This window comes from Notolepis coatsorum (assembly GCF_963971535.1).
Source record: "Notolepis coatsorum genome assembly, chromosome: 2".
Classification (NCBI taxonomy): Eukaryota; Metazoa; Chordata; class Actinopteri; order Aulopiformes; family Paralepididae; genus Notolepis; species Notolepis coatsorum.
In genome coordinates, this window is record NC_140166.1 from 195,177,721 (window position 1) to 195,190,300 (window position 12,580).

A 12,580-nucleotide genomic window follows, 5' to 3' on the forward strand; every position below is an offset into this window, starting at 1 on the left:
ATACATGTTGGCGTAGAACAGTTTTTTCATTGTCCCATTGGAATGTTTCATGAAATAGCCACCCCTTATATCTTCTCACAAAAGCCCAAATAAATGGCAATAAGACATCATGCACAATCATGAAAAATGGATTTCAAATCTTAAATATATATTTCATACCAGAGATGCACCGAAAACACGTGGTCACTGCTGACATCATCCTAAACCTTTTGCTTTAATTTCTGACATTTGCATTCTCTGTATCTGATTTTAGCATTGCAGGGAAATGGTCTTGAGACTGATTTTAGCTCTGTATTCACCTGATAACCAATACCAGTATCAGTATCGGTATCAATATCAGTATCGTCACACCCACATCAAATGCATCAGTGCTGATGTGTCGTTGGGGTTTAGATGGCTCTAGTCAGTCCCAGTCAAGGGAGGGCTGCTGAAGACTGTAGGGAGAGGGGAGGGAGAGGAGGAGAGGAGGAGAGAAAGAGGGAGGGCTGCTGAAGACTGTAGGGAGAGGGGAGGGAGAGGAGGAGAGAGAGAGGGAGGGCTGCTGAAGGCTGTATGGAGAGGGGAGGCAGAGGAGGAGAGGAGGAGAGAAAGAGGGAGGGCTGCTGAAGACTGTATGGAGAGGGGAGGGAGAGGAGGAGAGGAGGAGAGAAAGAGGGAGGGCTGCTGAAGGCTGTATGGAGAGGGGAGGGAGAGGAGGAGAGGAGGAGAGAAAGAGGGAGGGCTGCTGAAGACTGTATGGAGAGGGGAGGGAGAGGAGGAGAGGAGGAGAGAAAGAGGGAGGGCTGCTGAAGACTGTAGGGAGAGGGGAGGGAGAGGAGGAGAGGAGGAGAGAAAGAGGGAGGGCTGCTGAAGACTGTAGGGAGAGGGGAGGGAGAGGAGGAGAGGAGGAGAGAGAGGGAGGGCTGCTGAAGACTGTAGGGAGAGGGGAGGGAGAGGAGGAGAGGAGTAGAGAAAGAGGGAGGGCTGCTGAAGACTGTAGGGAGAGGGGAGGGAGAGGAGGAGAGGAGGAGAGAAAGAGGGAGGGCTGCTGAAGACTGTAGGGAGAGGGGAGGGAGAGGAGGAGAGAAAGAGGGAGGGATGCTGAAGACTGTAGGGAGAGGGGAGGCAGAGGAGGAGAGGAGGAGAGAAAGAGGGAGAGCTGCTGAAGACTGTAGGGAGAGGGGAGGGAGAGGAGGAGAGGAGAGGAGTAGAGAAAGAGGGAGGGCTGCTGGGGGAATCAATAGGGGGGGGTTGAGGAGCACGGGCAGCAGCATACTGATAGATGCCTGTAATGATTGCAGAGTCACAGCCACCACATCCCCTGGGACTAGGCTGCATTCTATTATCCCTCAACCCTACGCCCTCTGCCCCCCCCCCCCCCCCCCCCGCCTCCATCCACATAGCTAGACAAAGAACAGAACAGAAGGAAGGGTTTGTGAACACAAGACCTGAGACAGATATCTGATTTTTCACACAGATGCAAATGAATGAGACACAGAAACACACACATATTTACACAGACTCTCTATCCCACACACACACACACCAATGTACACACAGGTGAGCATGCATACACACACATGCACAAACACACACACGTACACAAACATAAATACAGGTGCATAATTATACACAAATGTGAGCATGCACACACATGCACACACACGCGTGCGCACACACACACTTCATGGCATGCAGCACAGTGTTCTTTCAGATGAAAGCACCTTACAGTAACTATAGCAGTAAAATTCGACTATGAATTCTACTGTATCAGTAAAATAGACACAGACCGAAGACTTCTGGCCGATATCTGAGTCATACTTATACAGTAAGTGAGTGGACCAACCAGCAGTTTGAGAAGCCAGAAGCGAGACTTGTAGTAGCAGGTCTTGAAGGGGTTGATGAGGAAGAGGACCATGAAGCCGTACAGGATGAGAGGGTTGATCTGCATGGGTATGTAGGTGTAATCCGAGTACAGGCAGGACAGGATACTGATGCACCACAGCACGCCCAGGAAACCAGCAATCTGAGAGGAAGAGAGACTGCTGTGATGTGGCGGAAGGAAATCTGGAGTCCGAGACTGCCTTTATGTGGAAAACATTGTCTAAGACAGTGAACATTTGTTTCATAAAATAGAACCGTTTTACCCTATATCTTTACTTGCAAAAAAAAAGAAAAATTGTGGTGTTTGTTTGTTCTTTGTCTTACTTGAAAGTTTACCAGATGAATAAGTGTCATCACCCCACAGAGAATCTTTTATTTTTATCCCCTTTTTCTCCTTATTTTCTATTTTTCTCCCATCCCAATTTCGTGTATCCAATTCTCCCCTCCCCTGTCTTGAACGTTGCTTGACTATGCCCCCCACTGGTCGGTTGTAGAGAGGATAGAAGCCTTGCATCACGTGTTCCCTCCGGCACACGAGGAGGCAGCCTGTCGCATCTTTTCGCCTGCCAGCGCGGACTCTCATTGGCGAGGTGTAACGCATGGGAGGCTCACACTACCCTCGCCACTTCCTGTCTCTGCTGTGCAGGCGTCTCCCAACCGACCTGTAGGGGTCGCTGTCCACAACGTCCAATCCCCACCCATCGACTTCCACCCACTGACTCTGCCAAATGAGCCAGTATGACGGCCGGTCCAAGCCGAAGGCAATGCTGAGACTGGGATTCGATACTGGAGTCTCTTGCATTGGTGACGAGCGCAATTTCCGCTACGCCACCCCGCCGCCACCCCACAGAGAATCTTCAAAACTATTCTCGCGTAGCCATACCTCTCTCCACACTACGTTGGCCCTGTGCCACCTTACCATTCCGATATAGGGGAAAGAAAAGTTCTGGCCTGTGCCGTGACAGATGCCTGTGTGGTGCCCTTGCTATTTAGTGTCTCAGATAGCGGAAGGGGAAGAGAATTCCCACTGAAATAGTTGACATGCTATATGCTAACTATTATGCTAATAGTGCTTATACCCACAGTCAGTGGTGGAAGAATAGTACACAGTTCCTTTACTTAAGTAAAAGTAGAAATACCCAGATAAATGAATACCCTGGTAAAAGTAAAAGTCCTCCAATTCCACTTAAGTAGAAGTAGAGAAGTATTTGCTATTGAATGTACTTAAGTATCTAAAGTAAAAGTATGCATCCTATATAACGTTTGTGTATTCCAGTGCTTGGGAGCATTCGACCCTTGATCCATTGACCTCTATCAGTTATGTTAAAGTGGTATGTGGTCCAGTTATGCTGCTCTGGTTACGTCCTTCTTCATACATCTTTGCCGTGTTTTCTATGCAAAATGTTTTTCTTCAAAGTAACTGATGGGTTCAGATAAATGTAGTGGAGTAGAAACAATATTCCCTTTGAAATGTAGTGGAGTAAAAGTATAAAGTTCCCTAAAATGAAAATATGTAAATTACAAGTAGCTCGTTAAATTTGTACTTGAGTAAAAATAATACTTAGTTACTTTCCACCACTGCCCACAGTCTCATGGCACTGATCCAGACTATTCAAAACCTGCTGTATCATTAACCCTTTCACTACCACACTACAGAAGGTTAACCATTTCACTACCACACTACAGACGGTTAAGAAAAGTGTCTATTGAGTGAAATGAGAGTTCTCACCTCAAACAGGTGTTGGTGGGACAGGTTGTTTCGGGGGTTGAGTTCGAAGATGAGGACGTGGTTGACTCCAGCCTGTCTCCATCCATAGGTGTTGATGCCCAACAGGAAGAGGAACTGGATCAGCAGGAAGCCGCCGCGATAGATCCTCACTAGTGGCCACATGTTCTCATAGCGGACAAACACAGCACCTGTTAGAGGTAGATTAGAACATACAGGTTTCAGATAGAACGGACTGCTCGCATGATAATATGATGCACTAATGTATGTTTTTTTTAACAGTTGGACTTCATATTAACAACAGATAAATTATATTTCATCACCAAAGGCCCCATTTACAGTTGTCACTTTATGCGTCTCTCATCTAGATAATATCCACATACGATCTATACACATTCCACATTCCGATAGCTATCCAATCAGTTCAAGATGCATGAGGTGTATATCTCGAGTGGATCAATAAAGGACTATCTTATCTTATCTTACATAGGGTGAACTAGTTCAGCATTCACCAGGACAGGAAACACTCCTAGATTGAAATAGTGATTCTGACGTACCAGTGAGAATGAAGGTGATGGCGAGGACGATGAAGACTCCGCAGTAGAGACCCACGCGGAAGGTGGTCCAGGCCAGCGCAGGCTGCAGCGGAGGAGGCAGAGAGCCAAGGAGATGAAGGACAACTGCAGACATTTCATCTTAAAACATACTTATATCTTAACCGTATGCGTAAATACATACATCTAACCATATAATTATCACATATATATATAAATATATCATACCTTATACCTAAATATTTTATCCTACCTTATACTTATGCATACGTTTTGTACACCTTATGGTGCCTTATACATATTACCTTGTACTTATATAAAGTACATAAATACACAAGTATGTACACATTATATTCACATAAACTCTTCTTGTGTTGTCAGGTTTATAGCTGGAACTGAAGTGTTGTAGGGTCTATGTATTTCAATTGCCTTGTGTAAACTGACTATAAAGTAATTTTCTAATCTAAATCTAAATTCTCACTTATATATGATATTTGATATGATAAAAGGTTATCGTGTAAAAGATGTAAAAACAAGGTGTAAAGATATTTTTCGTGTCCAAGATCCTGTTGTACAGTGATGATGAGCAAACACCCCACATGATTATGATTTAATAAACTAGGCCTAGTTAAGGACCTGGCCACGCCACTCACACATACAGTACGTGCCTCAACAATCAAGTCAGTCAGTCAGTCAGTCAGTCGTATCGGGCCAACCTGAGGTAATAACTGAAATTCCTCACCTACTAGAAGAAATGTGAAATTTTAAAACAACTGCACTTTACAGAATTTATAGATGTCTCCCATTATTCAACCACTATGCCAGACAAGTCATATAACTCAAGTTGGACATAAGAGTCATGTTAATGTGGTAATAAATATACATGATATATGATATCCAGTAGTAGGGGATGTGAGGGACCACTCTCACATTCTCAAGATCAATACTGAAGGTCTCTCTCTCTCTCGCTCTCTCTCTCTCTCTCTCTCTCTCTCTCTCTCTCTCTCTCTCTCTCTCTCTCTCTCTCTCTCTCTCTCTCTCTCTCTCTCTCTCTCGTCCCAAAATACACAGTTTGGGTAATGGGAGTAACGGCGTTAGTAACGGCGTTAGTTTTTTCAGTAACGAGTAATCTAACGGATTACTCTTCCAATCTTAATAACGCCGTTACCGTTACTGCCAAAAAATGCGGCGCGTTACTATGATTGAAGCTTTTTTTTTCTCATCAGACAGATCTCTGCGCCGAGAGGCATTCTGTCCTTCCTTGGTTAAAGTGGGCAGCGCGCGATTGGCTGAGGTTGAGTAAATTGTCATGGTAAGCCAATCAGAGGTAGAGGTAGAGGTGGGCGGGTGCCTCCAGAGTCTGACACACAGTGACACAACACAAGCGACTCAGTCAACGTGAGACCGCGGGTCCGTGTACGTTTTGATAGTTGGTTTGGCGAACCCAAATAATCCAAAACGAATCCAACGAACAACACAAGCGAGCAGTCAATGACAGACCGCGGGTCCATGAGCGTTTTTTGTTCACTCTTCTGTTAGTTGTGTTGCAGCGCAGGGCACTACACAGTAGTGGAGGCTACAGCCTTATCAACATAGTGCTGCCCTTCCTGGTTTAATAGCACAGTCTTCAGGTGCTCAGACTCAGAGATATACATATCTATATGTCATGCATGTATTAAATGTCATGATTAGATTAGTTTAGATGATTAGATTAGATTCTTATATCTGTATGTTGTGTATGTCCATAAATGTCATGAATTGAAAATGGGGGACCCTGATGTAAACAAGACAAAAGTATTTCTCTGGTCTGCATCCCCTTAACAATTGTGTGTATTGAGACTGTACTGTACTGTACCCATTCTGCAATCCTGTTAATTAAAATTTTCAATCAATCAGTATATATTTGTTATTTATTTTTGGTATAGTGCTTAACAAGCATAATTTAATGTTGCCCAGTTGTGGCCTGTTGAGGGGCAATAACATATCAAAAGTTCCAAAACATCTATTGTGTTTGTATTTGTATGATCCACTATATAAACATAGTAATTATAATATCTACATACATGGCATTTGATTGGAGGCTAATCTCACTTTGTCCCACAGCAACATTAAAATAATTTAGATTTGTGTATGTTGTTTATGTAAAAAAAAATTACTTGAAAGTAACGCAATAGTTACTTTCTGAAGTAACTAGTTACTCATATAATTTGTAACTGAGTATGTAATTTAGTTAACTTTTGGGAAGAATTAACTAGTAACTGTAACTAGTTACTTTTTAAAAGTAACTTGCCAACACTATATATAATATATATATAATAATTTATAATATTTACAATAATATATATTATAGGTATTAATGCTGTTGTACTTTGGTCAAATATAAGTAATATGCTAATATAATTGTGATGCTGAAAGGTTAAAGAAGCGGACTTGTGACTGACAGGTCGCCAGTCCTGTCCCCAGACCAGCAGGAACATCTTGGTGGGAGAAGTGAATGAGTAAGTCTGGAGGGATATACCAGACTTGGAAGTAGATTTTGATTGGCAAGAAGTCTGGGCAAACGTTCGACTAGCGTCACGCAACCCGGATCATCAACAGATTAATCTTAATTATATTCACAGGACTTACCTGACTCCTATAATGGCTGTGGGGCGGCTATGGCTCAGGGGTAGAGCGGGGCGTCCAATGATCAAAGGGTTCGAATCCCGCTCAAGCCCATGTACATCCCATTGCCGTTGTGTCCTTGGCAAGACACTTAACCTACTTGCCTCGTATGAATGTGTATGCATGTGAATGAATGTTGGTAGTGGTCGGAGGGGCCGTAGGCGATGATTATTCGCCACGCTTCCGTGAGTCTGCCTCAGGGCAGCTCTGGCTGCAATTGTAGCTTACCACCACCGGTATGACTGTATGAACGAATAATGGACTCTGTGAAGCGCTCTGAGTCAGAGAAAAGCGCTATATAAAATCCAATCCATTATTATTATTATTATTATTATAAGATTGAACCGAATGGGGCTTAAACAAGACTCTCTATGCTCCTTGTGTCTAAGGGGTGATATCGGTACATTTATACATATGTATTGGGAATGCCCCCCTGTTAAGATATTCTGGGAAGAAGTAACCACGCAATTATCAGAATTTCTATTTCTGACCATACCTGTACTGCCTTCTGTATTGTTGTTGAATGATGTTTCTCAGTTAGCAGCCTCTATACAGCTAAAGAGACTAATTTTGTCCGGTCTTACGGCTGCTAAAAAGCTGATAGCATCACGCTGGATTCAACCGGATAAAATGTGCCGGAAGGTATGGGTTCTTACCTATCTCGATGTGATTTATCTAGAGATATCTACAGCAAAAATTTTAGGTGTCAATTAAGCCAGCATTGCAATCTGGTTAGAAATGAAATAATGGATGGATTATCCAAGGGGGGTCCTGAGGGGGGGGGGAAGAAGAGAGCGAGCAAGAGCATATGTATGTATTGTATTGTATTGCAAGTATTATGTATATATCTCGTAAACTACATTTATATTGATTCAAATACTGGAATGTATAGTCCTGTGATTTATTGTGGATATTTACTGTTAATGCTTGTATGTCTAGTTTTATGTCATGTCAAAAAAAATAATAAAAAAGTAAGTCTGGCTCCTCCCTCAACAATTCACTCAATTGAAATAAAATATCAAGCTCCGCCCTCTTTTCTTGATCCTCCAAATGTTGCTCCGCGGACAAACATAGTTCCGATCCACATCCACATACTGTAGGCACGCAAACACACACACACACACATGAACACACATGCACACACATACAAACGCACAACACACAAATACACATCCACATAGCCTTCACATATTCCACATAGCCACACACATGCCCACACACACACACACACACACACACACACACACACACACACACACACACACACACACACACACACACACACACACACACACACACACACACACACACACACACACACACACACACACAACACACACACACACACACACACACACACACACACACACACACACACACACACACACACACACACACACACACATCCATGTGGCTGCATACCATTCACACATGCACCAGCCACACAAACACTTTCTCTCTCTCTCTCTCTCTCTCTCTCTCTCTCTCTCTCTCTCTCTCTCTCTCTCTCTCTCATCTCTCTCTCTTCTCTTCTCTCTCTCTCTCTCTCTCTCTCTCTCTCTCTCTCTCTCTCTCTCTCTCTCTCTCTCTCTCTCTCTCTCTCTCTCTCTCTCTCTCTCTCTCTCTCTCCTCTCTCTCTCTCTCTCTCTCACACTCTCTCACACACTCTCACACACTCTCACACACACACACACACACACACACACACACACACACACACACACACACACACACACACACACACACACACACACACACACACACACACACACACACACACACTTTCTCTCTCTCTCTCTCTCTCACACACACACGCACGCACGCACACACACACCACACTTTCTCTCTCTCTCTCTCTCTCACACGCACACACACGCACACGCACACACACACCACACACACACACACACACAGTCTTCTGTCCACATAGCCTTCTCATATTCTACATACCACATCTATAACTCATAGTCTGTATGTCAAGGTACTACTTAGTTTTGTTTACTCCCTGTCCCCTGTATAAATAACTCTGTTAGCTCACCATTCTACAGAGAACTATAGCTTCATTGCTGTTAGCTAGCTCTCGCTATGATATTATGTGTAAGTTGAAGGTGTATATATTGTGGCAGATATCACCCCCCATCCATGGCTATGTGAAGGATGGGATATACTACTGCCACGGGAGGAATGGAAGCAATTAGGCAGCTGATTAGTACTGATAGAACACACCTGTGCACCATTAGATCACCCACATCCCACACGCACACACACCTGACACACATACTATAATACACTAGGACAGATAGAGTTGAGTGGAAAGGAGGTGAGGTAGGAGCTAAGTACGGAGAGAGAGATTGTTGTTTGACGGAGTTTGAGGTAAGACGTTGTTGAGAGGAGAGGTGAAGGCGAGAAGGTGTTCATTGTGTACTGGACCCTAGACTGGCTGAGAAACCCCCTTGTGTATTGACCCTGGACTGGAAGACAAACTCTGAGTATTGAACAATCCCTTTTTTGTACGAGAGCCTGTTTTTGACCCTGGACTGTATTACGACTACTCTAATTGCCCATTGGACTGGATTTGCCTTATTCAATAAATATCAAAAAATTTAAATTGTGCTTGTGTGGACAGTTGAATTTGTTTGTTTTTGAACCGTGACGAGTCTGAACACCACCAGGCCTGTCACAATATGTAGATGTGTAAGTGAAGGTGTGGGAAGCAGGTAGGTCTAACCTGCGCTGCCCCCAGTGGAGGAACTCTCAGCCTCTTCATGGCCCTCTGGCGGTCGCCTCCCTCCAGCTCCGTTGTGACAAGTGCCTGAAGAACAACACAGACACATCGCCTGGTTAGAAGTAGTGATCACACATTGTGTGTATATATGTATGCTTGCAATGTGGTTGGTGCTGTGTACCTCTGTCTCAGAGATGAGCTGGGTGATCTTCTTGCAGGTGTAGAAGGGAGCCACCTCGACTTGGCCCACACGCCAGTCGGCCCCACGCGCCGTGTCCAGGACCTTATCATGCTTCTTGAGGATCTTACGGAAACCAGTGAAGTTCAGGTTCTGGAGAGACAGCGAGAGCAATGATTGTGATCAAGAGCGAAGTGAACAAAAACATTGCAAGGCAACAGGTAATGCAAACAGATGGTTACACTACTAAAGGTGTCTAGGAGAGAAGTTGAGTAGTTTTAATGCTATTTTAGTGGTAACATGAACCCCTAAAGGTTCAGACATGCCACCCCCTCCGATTCTGAAATAATTTTTTCTATGTGCATTTAGACTCTGGCTAAAACTACTGTAAGATTAGCTACAGTTATGGAATGTACAATAGAAACCATCGGTTCCAAGATTGTAAAACAATTGCATATACAGTATATTAGCACAGTGACCTCAACAAAAATTGTAATCACTGTTTCAATCACCAATTTAAGCCACAAGTAAATGGAACATGTGCAATTGTTTTATGATTTCTAAGAATCAGATTGATTTATACTGTATATTGCTGCATAGTACATTATTAAGTGTTCCACCACAGTTCAAATGTTTCCTCGAAGGTCCTTTTCTTTTACAGTATGTACAGTGTACAGTGTATTGTGTTGTGAAACCTGGTAGTTCTGGAGTAGGATGAGGCTGAGGTAGAACTCGCTGAAGGCTAGCTGCAGGTCCTTGATGTTACGGTGTTTGCAGCGTTCCTCCTGTGAGACCCGGAACACCGTCTTGCGTTTCCGCAGGCCCGGCGGAGCGTGGCTCTCGCGCTGCGCGTCCAGAGACGACTGCAGCTCATTCTGCAGCGTGGCGGAGCGCCTCTGAGCTTCAGCAAGCTTCTCTAAAGGGAGGAGAGACGTGTGAAAGACAATTATAATACATCTGTATCCCTGCTATCCGTGATTGCTGTGCTCTATCGTGTTGGATCCTGTTGATTAAGATTTTAGTCAAAGTAATGCTATTCCATTTCTCTCCTCTCCTCTCTTTTACCCTTCTTTCCTCTCCTCTGCTCCTCTCCTTTCCTTGAGCTTCCTTGTTTGTCAGTTCCAGGAAGGAAGGGGGAAGTATTAGGTTGACCAGATAATGTGTAAATGCTGCCTGCTGAGGAGCTATTATCAGGGTCAGAGATAGGTTAATATACCCAGAGAGAGAGAGAGAGAGAGAGAGAGAGGAGAGAGAGAGAGAGAGAGAGAGAGAGGGAGAGGGAGAGAGGAGAGGGAGAGAGAGAGAGAGAGAGAGAGAGAGAGAGAGAGAGAGAATCTGGACAGAAGCCTGCATTCCATTATTCTCTGTCTCACTGGTACTCTCTCCTCTTCTATTCCACCCCTCTCTGAGATGACTCACGCCCTCTATTTCATCTTCTCCCTTTCAGCCTTCAGCTTTCTCACCTACTTTTCATCAGAATGGTCCTCATCCCCATCCTCACCCACTGAGCTAGAAGAAGTCCTCACCTTCTCCTCACCCACTGAGCTAGAAGAAGTCCTCACCTTCTCCTCACCCACTGAGCTAGAAGAAGTCCTCACCCACTGAGCTAGAAGAAGTCCTCACCTTCTCCTCACCCACTGAGCTAGAAGAAGTCCTCACCTTCTCCTCACCCACTGAGCTAGAAGAAGTCCTCACCTTCTCCTCACCCACTGAGCTAGAAGAAGTCCTCACCTTCTCCTTACCCACTGAGCTAGAAGAAGTCCTCACCTTCTCCTCACCCACTGAGCTAGAAGAAGTCCTCACCTTCTCCTCACCCACTGAGCTAGAAGAAGTCCTCACCTTCTCCTCACCCACTGAGCTAGAAGAAGCTCTCACCTTCTCCTCACCCACTGAGCTAGAAGAAGTCCTCACCTTCTCCTCACCCACTGAGCTAGAAGAAGTCCTCACCTTCTCCTCACCCACTGAGCTAGAAGAAGTCCTCACCTTCTCCTCACCCACTGAGCTAGAAGAAGCTCTCACCTTCTCCTCACCCACTGAGCTAGAAGAAGTCCTCACCTTCTCCTCACCCACTGAGCTAGAAGAAGTCCTCACCTTCTCCTCACCCACTGAGCTAGAAGAAGTCCTCACCTTCTCCTCACCCACTGAGCTAGAAGAAGTCCTCACCTTCTCCTCACCCACTGAGCTAGAAGAAGTCCTCACCTTCTCCTCACCCACTGAGCTAGAAGAAGTCCTCACCTTTCTCCTCACCCACTGACCTAGAAGAAGTCCTCACCTTCTCCTCACCCACTGAGCTAGAAGAAGCTCTCACCTTCTCCTCACCCCACTGAGCTAGAAGAAGCTCTCACGTCTCACCTTCTCCTCATTGTCTGTTAGTGTTGTGGTTCAGGTGTCATGCAACTGAAATCCAACATCCAATTCCAAACAATTTCAGACCTTAATTGATAAATGTGAAAATGTCAGTATGTTTTAAGATAAGATAAGATAAGATATTCCTTTATTGATCCCCTTGGGGGAAATTCTGGTTTTGGGGGATCCAGTTGTCCCTTTGAACTGATAAGCTTCCATTTCTGACAATCCCAGCCTTTGGACTCTGGACCAGTGGACTGTCTGAGCCCTGGATGGACTTGGCTGACATACAGTATTTCTGAATACTCAAGTTTACAAGTCCAAAGGGGGCACGAGTCTGAGGTAGCGGAAACTTTGAGGCAAGCCGTATCCTGCTAAATAAAATAAATTATCTCCATTAGCAAACAATGTGGGCTGATAAATCCAGTGAATATGACTCTCATCCTATACAGGTTTGTGACATACATACCTTAGGTTTATTGAGTAATATTTAAATAAACCTAATAAAGTATTGTTATGTTATT

The 12,580-nt window shown here is 44.5% G+C and overlaps 1 protein-coding gene across 1 annotated transcript in view; it reads right to left on the reverse strand.

The window, feature by feature from the left end:
• Positions 1 to 11,205, reverse strand: part of xpr1a (xenotropic and polytropic retrovirus receptor 1a) — a gene marked incomplete at its 5' end in the record, with an annotated part of 47,186 nt that extends 35,981 nt beyond the window's left edge. The window contains 7 exons of the mRNA XM_084308449.1: positions 1,826 to 2,005; positions 3,593 to 3,780; positions 4,147 to 4,228; positions 9,536 to 9,619; positions 9,714 to 9,863; positions 10,406 to 10,626; positions 11,178 to 11,205. Of these exons, the coding sequence (XP_084164575.1) occupies positions 1,826 to 2,005; positions 3,593 to 3,780; positions 4,147 to 4,228; positions 9,536 to 9,619; positions 9,714 to 9,863; positions 10,406 to 10,626; positions 11,178 to 11,205 (933 nt within the window). The remainder of the gene's footprint in view (positions 1 to 1,825; positions 2,006 to 3,592; positions 3,781 to 4,146; positions 4,229 to 9,535; positions 9,620 to 9,713; positions 9,864 to 10,405; positions 10,627 to 11,177) is intronic.
• Between the last annotated feature and the right edge of the window lie 1,375 nt (positions 11,206 to 12,580).